The 19,137-nt window shown below is 37.2% G+C and overlaps 1 protein-coding gene across 3 annotated transcripts; it reads left to right on the forward strand.

The window, feature by feature from the left end:
• Window positions 1–2,261: 2,261 nt before the first annotated feature.
• On the forward strand, window positions 2,262–8,939 carry calm3a (calmodulin 3a (phosphorylase kinase, delta)). Of its 3 annotated transcripts, none has more exons than XM_030745387.1 (7): window positions 2,262–2,362; window positions 2,458–2,483; window positions 5,481–5,511; window positions 5,997–6,140; window positions 6,520–6,626; window positions 6,840–6,975; window positions 7,181–7,209. In XM_030745387.1, the coding sequence occupies exons 2-7, from the start codon at window positions 2,481–2,483 to the stop codon at window positions 7,207–7,209; spliced, it is 450 nt and encodes a 149-aa protein (XP_030601247.1). In that variant the 5' UTR covers window positions 2,262–2,362; window positions 2,458–2,480. The 3 variants fall into 3 exon arrangements, with proteins under 3 accessions (XP_030601247.1, XP_030601246.1, XP_030601248.1); XM_030745388.1 differs by having other exon boundaries at window positions 2,279–2,366; XM_030745386.1 differs by having other exon boundaries at window positions 2,264–2,483; window positions 7,181–8,939.
• Window positions 8,940–19,137: the final 10,198 nt, after the last annotated feature.

Below are 19,137 nucleotides of genomic sequence, written 5' to 3' on the forward strand. Positions count from 1 at the left end.
TGAAAAGGGAAACTGCTTTAAGGGGATTAATTTTTTTCATTTTTATTTAGTTTTTGTTTGTTTGCTTGTTGTGGATACCAGGCTGTAATGTGGCAGTGCATTAGGACCATCAAGATTTTGGAGTCAGCCTCATATCACCACTAGAGGAACTGCTGTTTTTGACCCTTCATGTTAGCTTCATTTTTTGGCTCTGGAACTATTAATCACCAACCAGAGCCTTCATTAATTTCATCAGTATGGCCACATTACTAGACCTGAAATAGCCAATTATACACAAGGAGGTTTCTTCTTTGGATAGCACCTAATCATTATTTTAGAGATTTGAACTGCTTTAACCATAGAATATTATTATTATTATTATTATTATTATTATTATTATTATTATTATTATTATTATTATTATTATTATTATTATTATTATTATTATTATTATTATTATTATTATTATTATGTGCCTGCAGCACACACTAAATTTGCTAAGGATGTGTTTCAGAAACAAATACCACTAAAACAGCTATAATCTAATGACCCAGTGATAAAATGACCTATTAATAGTATGTGGTGATAATTCAAGCTGCGCACACATTGTTTTTAATCTTGATCTCAGGAAAATTTAAAAAACAATTTAGGCTTCAAATATTTTATATATATATATATATATATATATATATATATATATATATATATATATATATATATATAGATATAGATATAGATATATAGATATAGATATATAGATATAGATATATAGATATAGATACAGATATAGATATAGATATATATAGATATGTTAGCTGCTGTGTGCTACACTTGGTGTAACTCTGTCACCAATACTCCAGAACCTGAATAATTAGATTTTTAAAATATTGTTTAGCAAATTCTTGGCCATGAAGTTAAACTGTCATGAGTATTCATTCAATTTCAGATAAGACCTTCAAATTTTTAATAGTCACGCTTTTTTTTTCTTTTTGGAATTTCAATATTTTTAAATCTTTGCTCAAATTCACTATCATATAATAATTCAAACTATTCCAAAGATGTTTTTTTTCTGTGAGATCAGAAAAAACATTTTGGATTATTTTATTAAAAATGATGTGGTAGCAGAGTTAAAAATAGAGTTACAGGGTTGCACAAGTTAACATGGCTGAGTGACATATAATATTACTTTTATATGCACATTGTGAAATAACTGTGACAAATAAATACTAAGGACCACAGAAATGTTGCTTAGTAATATTTTATATGTTTTAGACAAGTGTGCAATATCTGTTTTATACGTACAGTAACGGGGTAGCAAATCAGTGCAAGCATTAGTATTTTCTCAGAAGAAGATGCAAGCTGTGGAAAGTAATGGATTGTGAAAGTCAAAGATAAATGTAGTTATATAAATAAAGGAAGGAAACTTTAAAATGGTCTTCTTTTGATAATCTGGGTAACAGGGTTGGTTAGAGTGACACACTTAATGTAGTCAGAAAAAACTGGAAAAATACAAAATATGTCAAAGAGGAGTGACCTTTTGTCTGCCCATGGTGTTATCATGACTCAAACATGTCACTTCCTTTTTGTCGTGTCACTCACTGTTTCATTTCTTCCTTTTCCAGGCTAAATGGGTTTTGTAAACAGGACACAACTTGCAGTACTGTACTGTTCTTTAAAATATGTTTATGTCAAATAAACTGGTGTAACCGTTATGAGAAATTTACTGACAAAATCAAAACAAAAACAAAAATGTGGATTTTGAACTGATGTGCAGCTTGATTATCGAGAAGCTGGGACAAAGAGGAATGTCATTTGGGGTGGGGGTGGGGTGGGGGGGTCAAATTCTTTTTTGGTATTTGAAATAATATTTTGGAACCACTTTTTCAATAACTAGGTTTACATTTGGTCTCAGGACAGGCCTCAAGTTTGCACAACAAATGTATATTTTACTGTTTTGTGCATGGATTATTTTCGCATCCATGGGTGGGACAGACAATGTCCTGCAATTGTAGTTATGTGTTCGTTTGGGCACTTTTATCTCCCATAGACTGTGTTAATGAGACGGTGGTATTAGGGCTAGTATCTTTGCGCGGTTTCGATTTTATAGACCAGTGAGAATTGTGCTTTTGCTCCTTGTTAAGTATCAAATAATTATTAGTCAATAAACAGTGAATGTTTACCGCAATGGAAAGAGCTTCATAATCGTAGTGATTTTGTATTTCGACAAGTGGGACCAAAGATGTGCAGGACAGTGGCGGAGGGATACACAGTTGTCAAACTGTGGTAGAGCTCGTCGCTGGGTCTAGGTTTTCGGGTAACTCTGCTGCAACACAGGGATACAGTCTGCACTACACCCTAGATTTCCCGAAACATTTGTTCCAGTGTAGGTCCGGTTTAATTTAATCGCTCTGTTTGAGTAATTGATCCACATTTAAGTAAAATACATCACCCTTAATTGAGATTTTTTTCTTCTTCAAGGAACTTGAAAAGTCAACGGGACAATGGTGAGTGCAAGCTAGCTAACGTAAGCTAGCTAGCCTTAGCTATGAATCGTTTACGCTGTTTCACTGAAATGTCCTCATGTGACACTGTAATAATATAATCGCAATGGCATATAGTCTAAAGCATTAAAGCATATCTTTTAGTTGTGTTAAAGTATTGCTAAACTTCACACGGGCATTGTAAAACTGCAGGAAATCCCACACCTGACGTGCATACAGCGCTGCTTTCTTATGATTGTGTCAATTTTTGGCAATTCATAATCGGTGATTTTCTGTGTACTTAACAGCTGACGAGCAAGAAGAGAGAGAAAAATTTTATTTATTAGTGTCTGTCGACTGCGCAGCGCACACGCCGTAGTGCGAGAGGACACGGGCGGCCTTTTTAATGCTGTAATCTAACACCATTCATTTGGCTGATTAGCGGAGTGATTGTGGATAATGTGGTTCCGTTTTTGGACGCACGTTTGCGGCGTTTTTATTTATTTTTTGGTTCGCTTGGACTCGAGAGTGGGCGTGGTGGCGGTGAAGGTGCTGTGTAAAAATAGACCGTCCAGTGTGAATGTGATCTTTACCCATCTCGTTAATCTTGCAGGAAAGACAGCAGATCTCCTGGTAGCTGTCATTTTTGACATGCCACATAAGGTGCTGCAGCACGGGCATTGTCGGTGTTAGCTACATCACCAGGGTGTTTTTAATGTACTTAGACATGCGCAACAGGGGGGATATTCGCCACCGATTGTGGTTACATAAGAATACAGCTCACAGGTAGCAACACTTGTTTGTCAAATTGCATAGCGTCCAACAACGACCTTGCAACATTTTGGGAATATATTCAGTATAACCATGACACCATCTACAGCGTTACGTATTGCGCCATAACGTTGAACCGCATTCTGCTCCTGCTGAATGATCCTCTTTTCCACCCCTCCTTTCCCGATTCCCTTCCCCCCGCATTGAACCAAACCATGCATGGTGCAGTCGGACGATCAGGACCCGCAGTGCACCCTCCAAAATGGGAACTATTTTAATAAGCTCCTATTATAGCACGACATATGTAGATCTGCCACTTTGTCTTATCATTTATCTTCTGTTGTTCTTCTGCGTAATGTAAGAGACCAGACGCATGGTCCCTTACAGTCTTTGCCAAGTAAGGAAACTTGGACAGCTACAAAATCGCATGTTGCTCAAACACGATTTGCAAATATGATTATGCTGCCTGCACTTTAGACAACTATTGTCAATATAAAAATATATGACATGCTCTCTGGTGTACTGATGAGTTGAAAGGCATGGGTACTTTTTTACAACAGCTGTATAAATCCTCCAGTTGTGCTCTGCTCTGATCCAGACACTGCTTGCTTCAAGAACACCGAATTGGATTGGTTGGCAGTGAACAGACTGGATACTCTGCAGTCTGCCTTGCTCCCCCCCCCCCCCTCCTCCCCCCAAACAGGGTGACTCATTGAAATTGACTTGATCGCATGGCATTACCACCACCACCACAAGCTACAGAAATGCTAGCTTTAATCTATTTGGTTTTGAAAAGGCAAACTCATTTGGCCATTATCTGTGTTGCAAGAGCACGTGAACACAGTAAAGACAACATGTTTGTTTATCTGAGGCATTAGCTCTAGAGCAAATCCACAGTGACTCCTTAGGCTGTATTACAATATAGCATTATCAGCTTATCCTCATCACTGAATTAGTGTCAGTGCTAAATTGTTGTACACTTTAATGGTTTGTTTTATGCAGCAGTTATTTCCCAGTTATCCGACAGTCATCCTGAAGGAGTACACAAAGCAGATAGCACTCTCAAAGCAACAGTTGTCAGAGGAGTTAGTTTGACATTTTTGAACTGAATCTAACATCTTAAAAAAAAAAAAAAAACTACTCAAGGAGGTGGTTAGTTGCGGTGATATTTAGTGTGCTACATTGGCGGCCCTGTTCGTGTCTCACTAATTATAGCAGGCGTGTGTATTTCGGGCTGTGGAGTATTTATACTCGTCCCTCATCACACTTTCTCAGCCTGAAGTGAGCATGTTGACTGACTTGGACAGGCCTGATAAGACTTCACATGGAGGGCAAAATTATGTCTCTGATGAACTTGAAAAATTTATTTGTGTATTATGAGTGTAAATTCCTTATTTTATTTATTTACTGGTTTATTATTTATGTATAAGTAAAAGTGTCACAAACAATTTAATCCCAGTAGGTATGGTTGACATTTCCTCACAGACGTTAGCATGGCAAGTTTGTAAATAATCATTTATAATTTTTTTTTTAAATATAAATTGAAAATACTAAAATAACTCAATTTTTTAAAAAAAGGTAAATGTGTCGCTCTACCCTCTGAACGCAGTATTAGTTTATCCTGTTCTGCAACTTTACACTGATAATGCAACGAGTCTTACATTTTACATTGTCCAATACAAATGAACAAACCTTAAATAACGAGTAAATTTACAACAGGGCTTTTTATGCTCTTCTAGTTTTATCTAGGTCATAGGTAATGGCTGGGTCCAGCTGCCAGATAACACCACAGTCTGTTTTGAATTAGTTTGTCTAAATTGCATTTGCATTGGCAGATCTGTTTGCATTGTGTACACAGTGGAGCCTACTGCAGGTGTTCCCCAGTTTGCCTGCCCGAAGTTCTCTGTGCATGTGTGTGTTTGTGTGTGTGCGCGCGCCTGTGTAATATAATATATAGATAGATAGGATTGTTTTATGATTTTAAGTCCCATCAACCCAGAAGTGGTATTTAACATGTGACTATGTAGTCATTGCTTTTCAAGAATTATAAGAAACAGCTGTTGCATTAGACTTACATTGCATTTGCATAGTCATAATGTCAGATGAACTCACCATAAAAATTCTTTCTTGAATTCTATCTGTAATTTAAGAATTATAAATTATCACTTAAAAGATTGCGAAAGAAATTATTTCCATGATGGAACATCAGTGTTTTATCAGTGTTTTTTTTTTTTTTTCCTTTTTCAACAGGCCGATCAACTGACTGAGGAGCAGATTGCTGGTGAGTGCATACCTTAACCATGTTTGGCTTGTTTTAAGTTTAGCAGCACCTTATTTCTCCAACAAACCTCAGAAACTAGGCTGACTCGGAGATTAAACAAACCTGAGGTCTATGGGATTGTACGCTAATTATGGTCCTATACTATTAACTAGATAATTGCATTCCCTAGGTGTAAAATCAGACCCTGGGTAATGAGAAGCAGCAGGGTTTCGAGTCAAGTGTCCTAGAAATCAATGTGAAATGCTTTCATGTCCACATTTATTAAAGCAACAGTGCTTTATATGCAGCCTATGCTGTTTTACTTATCAGGGGTCATCTGTTCGGTGTCCCAGCTGTTGCAAATGCACTGACAGTTTTGTCTAAATGTATGTTGTTCTGTTTTTTGTTTTTAATTCCTTATACCACTTCAAAGATTAAAAAAAAAAAAGGGTCTTAATTGGATTCAGTCTTCATTCTAACACAGTTTTATTTCTGTAAACATTCAGAGTTCAAGGAGGCGTTCTCGCTGTTTGACAAGGACGGCGATGGTACAATTACTACCAAGGAGCTTGGGACTGTCATGCGCTCTCTGGGACAGAACCCTACAGAGGCTGAGCTGCAGGACATGATCAATGAGGTGGATGCTGATGGTGAGATCAAACTAAAATGCACAAAAAAGTTACACATAAGCTTGAAATAACAATACTTTTAAGAAAGCTCTTCATGCCAAAATTGTCTCTTGCCACGAGATAATTTATTGGTTGGCAATAAATGCAGATTCTGATGTCTAAGATAAAATAATTTGTTTTTGTTGTCTGTAAAGAAGTGTCTCTGCAGACTGACTAGTCTGTTCTTGTCGTCACGGCTTGTAATTAATAAAAATGAGGTGTATATTTTCTTTCATACTTGCTGGACTAAGTTACATTATCTTGATTTGATTTTCAGTTTTTCTTTTTCATGTAAATTACTTGATAGCATTAACTTCTTTTTAGTTTGTGATCTACTTTTGTTTTGTTTTACTTTATTAAGGTAATGGTACAATTGACTTTCCTGAGTTTCTAACAATGATGGCCAGGAAGATGAAAGATACGGACAGTGAGGAGGAGATCAGAGAAGCCTTCAGAGTCTTTGACAAGGTAAAGTAGGAGTAGAAAATATTTAATTACACCATTCAGTAAAAGTAGAAACTCTTTCCATATTCGCCACAAATAACTTTTTATGTCACTTATATCCATGGTGATGGCTAGACAAAAAAAGGTTAAGTCCCACTGAAATTCCTGAACGTATGAAGAGTGTGTCTTGAACTGTTTGTTTTTTGTTTCCCGAACCTCCATTTTGGTTAATTAAAGGATGGGAACGGCTACATCAGTGCAGCAGAGCTACGGCACGTCATGACCAACTTGGGTGAGAAGCTCACTGATGAAGAAGTGGACGAGATGATACGCGAGGCCGATATTGATGGAGACGGTCAGGTCAACTATGAGGGTGAGATGTTGTTTATTAGCCTACAACCAAACCCACCCACCTTGCTTTTTGTGGGTTTGCAAATGTAAAGATCTACATTTTCTGTGTTTGGTTTTACTCTGCACTAATTTTTTTTCATCTGTTTACTAAAATATTTGTTCATTGTTGAATGTAAGTTCAAGTGTTGCTTTTTTTCTTCTTCTTTTTTTTTTTTTTTTTTTTACAGAGTTTGTCCAGATGATGACGGCCAAGTGAAGAGAAATTTAAAATTTCTTTTAATGTTGCTTGTTCTCTAAGATCACTGTCAAATATACCAAAAAAAAGAACAATTCTAAAATGATAAATTTACACACACTCCCCTCCCCACCCAAAAAAAAAAAATCACTTATCTAAACAGTTTGCAAATTGTGCTTCAGTACATCCAGCTACTTCTAAGGTATCTGTTTCATCAACACCACCAGAACAGAATAATCCCTAGAGAAGTTAATGGACCAAGCTTTAAGAGGGCCAAAGCCCCCAGTACTTCAGACCAAGATTCTGCTGAGTCACCCAGCTCCTGATTAATTTAGAGGAAAGAGCAACACTGTAAAAGCAGAGGGATAGGAACCTATGCCACAGTTCATGTAGAGAAGTTGGCTTTTCAATTCTTACCTGATAGTCTTGAACAAAGAAAATCGACTCTCTTGCACCAGTGGTGATTCTCCAAATACTGAATTGAGTACTCTTCTTGCATGCACCCTTTCTGTGACTGTCTCTCGTGACAACAAGGAGGCTCTGATCTTATCAGAGGTAGTGGTCGGATTGTGTACACACTGGAGGTATATACATAAATATATAGCTATATATCTGTAAAATTTGTGTCACTATTGATTATTGCAGGAGCAAATAGTTGCAACGTAGGGTGTTTATTGGTGCTCTGCTGGAGATGAGCATTCTTATACCTTGAAGAGTTCGGACGAGAACGAGGGACTGAAATTTTGTTTTGTTTTTCCTCAGTTGGATGTTATTTTGTCTTGTTTTGAATCGTGGGCTTTACGTTGCCTGCAGCACTGATTGGAGGCAGGAGTGTGTTGAATTGCTTCAGGATGATTATTGTGAAAACACACTTGGAGGACTGCAGTTAATACATTTGTTCTGCAAACAGATATCCTGATGATGCAATATTGATGTAACGCTTTATAAATGTGTTCTCAAATATTAATGTATTGCTGACGAACTTTGGTCACAAAATATATCTATATAAGTGTATCGTTAAATTTGCAATGCCTATTGTTGTAGTAAATGACCTGTGACATGTTTTCTCTTTGGTTTTGAAATGTGCCATAATACTCTTTAAAAAAGAAAAAAAAAAAGCCTCAACCTCCTTGCAAGACCTGTAGTTCTTTAGAATATAATAACTCTACTTAATATAATATAAAAATACATGCAGTTCAACATATTTGCACTTTGGTATAAACCATGTGGTTGTTTCAGAAAAAAAAAAAAGGAAAAAGACATCACTGTTGCTGCTGCTATAACAACTCATGTTTCACTCATTTCTCGTCCTTGTTGGTGTCTGATCTTCAATTTATAGTCCAGTGATTCAAACTTCAGTCAGCTTGCTGTTTTATTAAACAGATTACATATACTGTATACTGACAAATACTGCTTGTGGTGGGGGGTGATGTGTTTCATTGAGGCTTTTTGAGTGGGACTTTCATATGGGGATGAAAAGGGTTTGTAGCAATGAATTCAGCTTTAGATGTGCAGTTGGTTTCAGTGTTAGGTTCTTGAAGTTGGCTAAATTTAAGCTGGGGAATCTTGTGATTTCCTCAATGTGTGAAACTTAGTATACTGTTCTGTTTGAGGCGTTCTAATTGGTTAACTTTGAGTCAGATGTTTTGGCGGTAAATGATTATTGGACTGTTAATTTCTGAAGGTATGTCCAATATGGAAAGATGTGATATATTTTCCATAAATCAATAAATTGACTGAGCTTTACTTCACCTGCATTTCCTTGACATGTTTATTCTAAAATGAATCACTGCCACACATCCTTTTGCTTCTGTTTTTGTGACTTCAGAAATTCCTGTAATGACACAATACAATTTTGCTTCCAGTGTGTCTGTGCTACAAAGGAGCCTCTTCCCAATATCCTCAGACTGGGTTAGGGCAGCTCAGCCTAGGCCTTCACTCCAGAAACTATCCCAGGCACAGGCTATATTTGGCAGCTCATGAGATTGCTGCAGGAGGCTGTGGTAATCCAGGTCAGCAAGGGGCATGACCCCTGACACATTCTAAATGCGAAACGCCTTTCTCACTGAGGGGCAAGATCAAGAGCCAATAGAATAAAGTTTTATCTGGGCCAGGTGGATGTGATTGGATGTGTGTCCACACACTAATCGTGCAAGTGTAAGTAGATAATGTAAATGAATTAGGAAACAGGAGCACAGTCAGCAGGATGATAAGAACTCTAGTACTATAGACAGGCAGGTGTGATAATCTCTCTGTGGTTGTGTAATGGAGGCTAGACGGGCTCACTGGTTTACAGTGAGAATCAACCATACACTGCCCACCAGTAATATAGCTACAGTTTGTGACTCTTCTTGTTAAACCCAAACTAGCAAAATTGATATACCACAAAAGACTGCAGTACACTGATCACATAAATCAGCTGAAATTAGCTTCCCATCAGCCATGTAATGCACTGCTCAAGTGATTATGCTTCAGTGATAATGATCCAGTAATCAAATAACACAAAGCTTCATAATACAGTGGTGTAATGAGATAGTGTGTGTGTGTGTATATATATATATATATATATATATATATATATATATATATATATATATATATATATATATATATATATATATATATATATATATATACACTGAAAATTTCAGTAAAATTGGAATGCGATTAAGTGCTTTTATAGTGTAGTGTACTACAGTTTTTATACAAACTGGAATATTAGTTTTAAAGATTTGTACTTTAACTCTTTGTATTTATAACAAAAGGTTGTTGAACTTTCCAGGTCATTGCTAGTGGGAGGTTTGTGTAAGTATAACTGATTGCAGTAGTGCTGATTTATCCTTAAGTGATTGCTTTAAGACATTTTTTTTTTAATTTGATCATGTTCTGATCATGTTATTATGCAAAACAATGCTGAAATATTACAAAATGTAGAATAATTTTTATGAAAGAAATGGAATTAATGGTAGCAAAAAATTGGAGCACTCAACTACATCAGATTTGTACTTAATTAAATGTACTCTTCACCACTACTAGCTAAAAACATCCAGTTTTCACTGTCATTTGATACCGAATACCTGTGACACATTACAGAGCATACACACTGTAAACAATTCAACAAATGCCATCACAAGCTTATTAAAAAAACAAGATATTATACAGGAGTCACCACATGGTGGTGGTGTTTCATCAAATTCCACCTCTGCTCAAGCTGGTGGTATGCAAGACAGGAAGGAGAGTAGAGGTTAACTGGGAAAAGATGGATGAACTACTTATTTGAAAAGAATTAAAAAAAAAAACAGGTTTCCTGTTGAAGTACATTAAAGGGCAGCTTAATCTTAAAATGAAGGGGGGGGGGGGGGGGGATTGTCTATTTGTGCATACAAAGGAACCTATGTGTATGTGAATTGTAGGTGCTGTATGTGTTTGCTTGGGTGCACCACACCCACTACCCATAAGTGTGTACACTGTAACCTAATCACCCCTCTGCTTCTGAAACACGGAATAATTCTTTCCACTCTCATTGTTTCTGAGGGAGGTGGGGTTGTGGGCATTATGCAAATTGCACAGTGCAATGCATAATCCTGAATAATTCATTTGTTTTAGGAGTATGTTTGTTCTAACATATGTTGTTCACGTAATACCTCCCTTTCCAAGACCTTTCAAGAATCGTCCACAGCAGTGTTGCCCTTGGGAAACTAAGTTTTTAAACCCCCATGCCCAGTATATATATAAACTTTAATGATGCCAACTATTCAGAATGATTTAAAAAGTATCAAATTTTAGTCCAGAAATGTGGGAGTGGGAGCAGCACAATGGCACGGCAGTTAGCAAGAAGGTCCAGGGTTCTAATCCACGATCTGTCCAGGGCCTTTCTGTGTGGAGTTTGCATGTTCTCCCTTTGTCTGTGTGGGTTCTCTCCAGGTACTCTGACTTCCTCCCACATCCCAGTTAGGTTAACTTCTGATTCAAAATTGCCTGTAGGTGTGAATGTGAGTTTTTCTGTGTGTATTAGCCCTGTCACAGACTGGCGACCTGTCCGGGTATTCCTACCACTCACCCTATGGCAGCTAAAATAGGCTCTGGAAGTCACTGTCAAGCATGATTTGAAGGCAGGCATCCTTTTCTGTCACATGGTCACAGGAGCACGTGGTGAGAGAAATCCCAAATTGCACAAAGTCTATAAATCCAAAGAAAGAAAGAAGAGAGGGCAAACCAGTGGTGGGATATCTCAAAATGTGAGGTGAAGAGGAAAAAGCAAAGATCCAAGGCTCCCATTCCAAGTCAGGATGTCCACTTGGACAATACATCACACTGAGCAACAGTATGTGACAGCAAGGGAAGATGCAGGGTTCCTGGGTGCACAGGATCGCCAAATGAGATGTGTATAAACTTTAGTATAATGTTCAACTCTGTTTTACAGCACAGAAGAACGTGAGGTTTCATGCAGAGTGACGGCAATGTCTCACAATATGAGAATCAATATGACATGACACCAGGCAAAACAAACCTAAGCTTGTATCAAGTCATTTATGTAAAAATGTGTTTCTTTGTTTTATCAAGTCTTTTTTTCATGATTTGTCGACATTTTTGGAAGATTTTCTGATGTTTTTATTGCTCTCTAACAGTTGTTTTATGAGCTGTGAATTAATATTTTTCTCTGTTGTTTTGTACCAGTGTCGTACTCAGAGTGGGGGTGTCTGAAATATTAAAAAAACAATATATTTTGGCAATAAAATGACCCAAAATGAATCCGTAAATGATGCAGAACAATTTTTAGCATGTACCATCCAAATGTGTGCAGTACAGGGTTATATCTGCTGAAACTGAGCAGATTTCATTCCTCTGACTCATTGTATACTCTTCCCATTTTTATCTTCAAATGTTATTCACCAAATATCAGTGTATAATGTCTCAAAATAGAAGAAAGAAAAACTATCTAGCTGTTGTATAAGGATACAAGTGTTCCTTGTTCTTTAGCAGTTCCAGTGACATACTTGATCCTCACTCACGGCTCCGGCTGGGTCGTCTGCTCGACTCTTGCGACTAAACTTAACTGCAGTGTAAAATGTTTTCTGCAGCAGTGGTGCCCTGTCTTTCTGGTCTGTATCCCCTTTAAAGAAACCTGTGTCCTTGTACTGTGTGTCAGTAGCTTGCTCAAACAGAGAGTTGTATTTGAATCCCAAAATAGATGACTGGAAAATCAAGTTACCTGGGGTGATTTTCTTTTCGCAATTTCTGTCTTTAATGGTCAGCTAATACAGTGGAGATGGCAACAGGTAACAACAGTAGGTCCCTGGTGAGATGTAAACCAGAGATGCTGTTTGTGGGTAAACTAAAGGACATGCAAATTTGCATCCTTTGCATGTATCACTGCAGTGAAAGCAGATGTCCAAGTAATATATTTATCGCACAGGCTACGACATGCGCAGATCTCATTTTTGTCAAAAGATGTGAAGACCTCTGGAATGCCTAACGTCATGTGTTCATCATGTGATGCAGTGGTCACACAGTTCTTTGGAAAAGTCCTCTTTAAACTGCCAGGAAAAATCTTGGGAGTTGCATCATCTCAACATGAATTACTGCGTGACATTAAAATGGCTATTGGGCAAGTTCTGCCTTCTCATCTTAATGTACCATCACATTAATGTAAGACAGTATCACAATGGCAAAAGCTTTATTTAAAAAGTTTATTGAAATATATCTCGATATTTAAATTGAGATTACTGACAAATCAACGCTGGAAAACTGCTAAATCAATAAAAGAAAGTGGCAGGTGGCTTCTGAGATAAAAATCTTAAATGGTCTAAAGTGGTTTGCTCTCAGAAAAATTTGCTCTATCTGTTCATCAGTGAAGAGGTATTTAATGGAAGGTTCAGCAGCACACAGTTTCCTCTTCTTAGACCACAATAGCTTTCTTCTGTTCATTTTCTTATGTGATCCTAATGCGTGCTCTTTACTTTAAAACCACCTCAGAATGCTTAAATGGGAACTGAAAAAATGTTATAGAAAAAAGGAAAACTGCTTAACTGTATGTTTGTTTCTTTCATATGAAACTGAAGCACTATAGCAGTACATCTTAGAAATGAGAATATCGTGGAAGCGTCATTATTTTTCATAATTTACATTAAAAAAAGGTCTATTTATGCTCTCAGTTTGTCTTAGTTCTTTGTAACAACCTCCCTTAGTCCTCATGGTTGTGTGTTTCCCTAATTCCTGCATTCCTCGTTCCTGGCCAGCCTTTGTCTCGCATTGTGTTGGAGTTCAGAATTAAAGCTGTTTTTTGAGTTTATTTCCTGTCTTCTGTGTTCTGCATTTGCACCATCAGACAAACCTTGAACTCAATATGAACAGAAATGTGATTACAAAAAGTGTGAATATAGATTTTTATATTTAAGCATCATCTGCCAATGAAAAGCATAATGTAAGACAGCCAATAGATCAGAACAAGGTCAAACCAAGTGAGTCAAGATGGTTTTGGCAACCACTGATGATAAGTGTGAAGCTCAACAAACCATTTCAAATTTATAGACAATTGTAATACAGAAAAAAAAAATCCAAATCCAGTGTTTTGTAAATCTTTTTACTAACATTGTACATAGTGTCCCAATTTTTTGACAGCAGGACTGTAGGTCCTGATTTTCACTAACTGCTAAGCAAAAGAGAATAAATGAGAAGTGAAAACCTCTTATGTTTGAAAGTAGTGGTGATTGAACGAACAGTGTCGTATCCTTTTCCCATCTGGAGGGCTAAGTGTCATTTCACTTTGGGTGGAGAGCTGTCTCTTGCTTTGTGGTTCCTAAAGTGGTTTCCATCTAATGCTGCTAAAGACTGTAGCAAAGTATTTTATTGAGCCATCCTTTCTGGTATTTAATGTCAATTTCCGCAGACCTCACAGCCAAAATGGCACGTGCTTTAAAAAAAAACACCACTGAATGTCATCTGACCTGATGTACCAACTAAATGGGTTATACTGAAAGTCCTTCAAATGTCCACACTCAGGATGCAAAACTTGACATTATAAAGTCTTTTTTTAACATTTACAAAGAGGAAGACAAAAAAATAGTTTTGTGGAGTCACTCCTCATAAGCATTCATAGCATTTATCTGTACACATGGAATTAGTTGTGACCGAGAAGAAAAACGTTCCAACCCTACAGGTTTGAATTTAATGAACAGAAAATACAGCCAAATCCTGCCAATAGATAAGATAAATCAAGCCTGACTCCTGGAAAACTCCGTCAGCAGTGATAACGTCTTTAGATTTTATTATGGCTTGAATTACATTAACCAAGGTAAGCAAAAGCAGGCCTGGATTACTATTTTTGGAACATAGCTACATGTGTATCATTAAGGAATCAGGAATGCCCTTTCTGTTTCTTTAAAGCACTTCTTGTTTCCACTTTTATGTTTGTGTTCTTAGTTCTCAACTGCAACATTCTTTATTTACTTTTTTGGAAAAGAAATATGTTTGGTTGCGTGACATTAACATTTAATCCTTCAATCTAACAAGCTATTAATATTTATAGACCTTAATTGATGCTTCATTAAAAGCAGTTTTGTTGAAGACATTAATGATGTGCTTAAACACATTGATCAAGTTACAGGATATTAGACTATAAATACCAATCATTAGTTAAAGGATCTTAGAGTGTATTGTGCGTCACTGGTATTTCTAATGTAAAAACATGGCCAAAGGGTGAATGTGAGTCAGAAAAGGTTAAATATGCACCTTCCAAGACTTCAAAATATGAACAGCTGAAAACATGTGCTGGATAAATTAAATAATCTGGTGATTAATATTTTTATTGACTTTGGTATTCGATACTTATCGTTCAATAAAAACAAGATGGCTTGGGAAGGAAATGCTGTGCAAACATCAAAAATATATTTAGACACATAAATCTTTTTTCCCGATCTATTACATTTTGTTTTCTACTCCCACTTGGCCCTGAGAAAATATGTACAGTGCTGGTTCCATTTCAAAATAAAACAATGGACACAAATACATATCATCCAGCTATACGTCTCCTTTTTCATAATCAAATCCAGCTGCGGGAGCTTTTCCAAAATCTCTGAAGATCTGATTTGACCTCTACGTTATATTCAGATCATTTTTACCGCTAACATTCTGCTTCCAATTAGAAAGACAAAGAGACTCAGATGAAAACCGCCAAGTTCAAACATCCCTGAACGTCACATGTTTCGTAATTCTGGTGAAGTAAGTAACATCATGACACCACCACCCTGAAGTGAAATATGCCTTAAAGGTGTGGGTGGGTTTTTTTTTTTTTTTTTAATGCTCTCTTCCTGAAAATGATGCAGTTTAAATCAGTAAATTCCTTTTCCATAACTTTCAACGTGCCATTGATTTTTCAGGTTCACACAAGATTTTACTAACAGATAACAAGACAGAAGCTGATGCGAGACACTGTATTAGTTTTATAGTAAAGCCGCTCTGATGTTCAGCTGAAAGTGAAAAAGTCGTTTATCAGGTAAAATAGTTTCTATTCATGTCCATTCACTTCCTCAATCCACTCAAAAACAGGTGCGTCACAGGTCACGAGTCTGTCTAGAAAAGAAACCTAATGACACTCTTCAAGCGGCATTCATCTGGACTTTATTTTCATCTTTGTCTTTCTGGACAGTGTGCAAACACATAATCCATATCAAATATTTTTGTAGCTGTCATCATGTAATAAGTTTTCATGTTTAACTCAAAGGCACACCATATAAACATTAACCCTTTTCAGCCTTGTTATGAATGGAGAAACTATCTGTAGATGTTGCAACTATTTTTTTGAATCAGAATGCTTTTTAATGCGCTAATGTTGGGTGTTTTAACATGAACGTCTGTGGGGGAATGACCCATTTTTGGAGCTGACCTCAAGCAGCTATTAGAGGAACTGTAGTATTGACACTTCTGCATTGGGTTTAAGTTTCATCATCTGGAGGTTTCTGCTTGTGTTCAACCCAAAGGAACTACATAACAACCCCCTTTCTTTAGGTCCACCACTTGGTGATCCAAGTGCTCATGCGCCAGAACTTTGATCAGATAAAAGCCAAAGGCTTGTCAGAAAAGGAAAAACAGCATTTGCTTTGCTTTTTGGCAAGGTAGAGGCATTCACACATCACTGGTGATACAGCACAAAGTTTGGGGTTTTTTGCACAAATGCACAACAGTTGCATTGGAGATTGCAGGTTTTACAGTTTTACTCGTGTTTATGGCCACTGATGCCATCCTGGACTGATAAGTTGGGGTTAGTGTTGGAAATCCGACTTGAGGGTGTGATCCATTTGAAAATTCAAACTGGGAACTCAAAAATTCCAACTTCAAATGGAAACCACTATCACCATTGGTAATTTGATCCAAAGTTCTCCTGTCAATCACTGTTAATAATCTAGTTATCCATCAAGCTTCCCACAATTCTTCTATTCATCTATTTAATTATTTAACATCTATCATTATACATCTAATCATTTGATCCAGATATCCCCCCATTCATCATCATCTTTCTCTTATCCATTCAGTCTACCATACATTAATTACCACTGTTTCATCCATCAACTGCCTCACCCATCTAGTCCATCATTCCTTACTTCATTTTTCTATTTATCTACCAATCACGCAGCTTCATCCCACTAATCTGTCTCTCATTTAACATTCTTCTATTTTGCCATCCATTATTTTTTATTTGGAGTACGCATTCCACCTGAACTTCATGCCAGACTTATATACTCATTAATTAAGATCATACAACCAAAACACCTGCAGCTTTGATTCTAAAATGATGCTTTGCTGCAGCTATTATTAATTGCTTATGTATTTCAATAAGCACTTGTGTAAATTTACAAATGTTATGATCTTGGCGTCTCAGTTGCTATGCTCACAAACTCATCTGATGATTTGAGGAATGTTTGCAAGTATGTTGTTTTGAGCTTCTTTGTGTGCTGTTTATTTAAAGGTGCTAGCCTGCTTTTTCTTATGGGCAAAGCAACTTTAAACACCACACGCGCTATCCAGGTCTCAAGTCGGTAGTAACAGTAAACTTTGTGAGGGAGGGAGGGAGTGAGGGACTGAGTGAGGGAGGGAGGGAACGCTAGAAAGATGAAGTGAAACTGAGAAGACTAGAAACACTTGTATTAGCTGTGTAACTCTGCATCAGTAGTTTCACTTACAGAGTATAAGACAAGGAGAAGCCTGATCTGCATTACTCTATCCATAATTGCAGACTGGCACTTTGCCGTTATGAATATGACTGGTCAGCAGCAGAAACAGCAACAGGAAGCAAAAGTGAATTACTCTGAGAGCAAAGTGAGCAGTGAAATGTGATTAGTATGCAGCAATTTTTATTTGTGGCTATTGTTAGTATCTTGTTTAGGTGTTGCTAAAACAAACTGTTAAGGAGTACAATAACAGCACCCGAGGGAACACCATTATTACTGCGTCCTGCCTGGGGATGTGGGGGTGTGTTCATTATGTATGTTTTGATCATTTTACATTTTTCAGCAAACATATCATCCCAGCAACTTTCCATTGATTTGTTGATGATAATAAAAAGGCAAAATGCAATGACAACCTCTAGTATTAAATGCATTGATCCTCAATCATTACAGGATGCAATGGAATCCAAGCGCAGTCTGCACATACACCAATCAACCAACCTTTTGTTTGTATCAGTGTGTCTAGGGTGCGTGCAGAGAACAATATGTGAAGTAATACATGGCCAATATGGCATGGACAAATCAAATCAAAGCAGTGTTTCCAAAGCAAACATACTTGAAGGATTAACCTCTGTTTACCTCGCGCTCTCTTGCTCTCGTTCACTCTCCACACACTAGTATTTTACAAAGACTGCACATATACAACAGAAACTATAGGTTCCAGGAATTAAAATGATCCAGTGCGAGAAAAAAACAAAACAAAGTAAAGCTGCTCCCATCACATTTATACTCAGCTAGTGTGCACGGGCTCTCTCTGCATTACTGGAGCTGTATTAAAGGCTGCATGAAATGTAAGCAAGCAGAGATCAGGGCTAACCACGTAAAAATCAATGAGAGACTCTGCCAAACCAAATACTTACACAAAAGGAAGATTAATTACATTTTTGTTCTTAGCAGACCTGGGGAACAAGACAGTGTGTGGGGGGGCCTGAAAATATTTGATTCTACTAGTATATTTTTTCTACCACAACAGCTTCACCACCACCCCCACCCACCAGCACCACCATGTGTATGTGCCCTCACATGACACTTGAGTTAATACACACACACACACACACACCACAGCTAGACCATAACTTAGTTTGTTCATCTACTTCTGTTTTTCCTCTCATTTTTTTTTTTTGCTGGTTGTTTAGGGAGTATTTTCCCACAGATGCTCATGTGTTTTACTGCCCTATAATTTTCTCTTTTTTCCTCATTCTCTCTTTCTGTCCCTCTTCTTTTTCTTTTCCCCTCCATAATTATAAAAGGAAACGTCAGGATAAGGATGTATCAGAAGAATTTCAGGTGACAGATGTCTCAACCTGTAGCTGGTGGTACATCTGACAACTCAGCTCGCAACCTGGTCCACCTGCAGGAGTGAGACACCTGTCAATAAGAAAGATAAACAGTTTTGCATTCACCTGAGGACAAAATATGATCACAGAATAAGTTATAGCCTATCTTTATTCCCGATTTAAGGTATATTAATCACTTTATATTTGGGCGCAAAGCCGCATTATCTTGAAGCATGAAGCAAGAAAAATGGAAGGTTAATTCTGGTTAATAGAAATTAGAAACCACTGAAATTCTTTTGGATTTAAATACCATTTTGCATCAGCTCTCAAGTGTCTTGTTGCTCTGGATGTCATCTGAGTCACAAGTACAGTGGGAGGGACTATAGCATAGGCTGCATCGATCCGAAAGTGGTTGGGCGCTGCAGAGACAGACAGAGAGATAAAGTTTG

This window comes from Archocentrus centrarchus, chromosome 13 (genome assembly GCF_007364275.1).
Source record: "Archocentrus centrarchus isolate MPI-CPG fArcCen1 chromosome 13, fArcCen1, whole genome shotgun sequence".
NCBI lineage: Eukaryota > Metazoa > Chordata > Actinopteri > Cichliformes > Cichlidae > Archocentrus > Archocentrus centrarchus.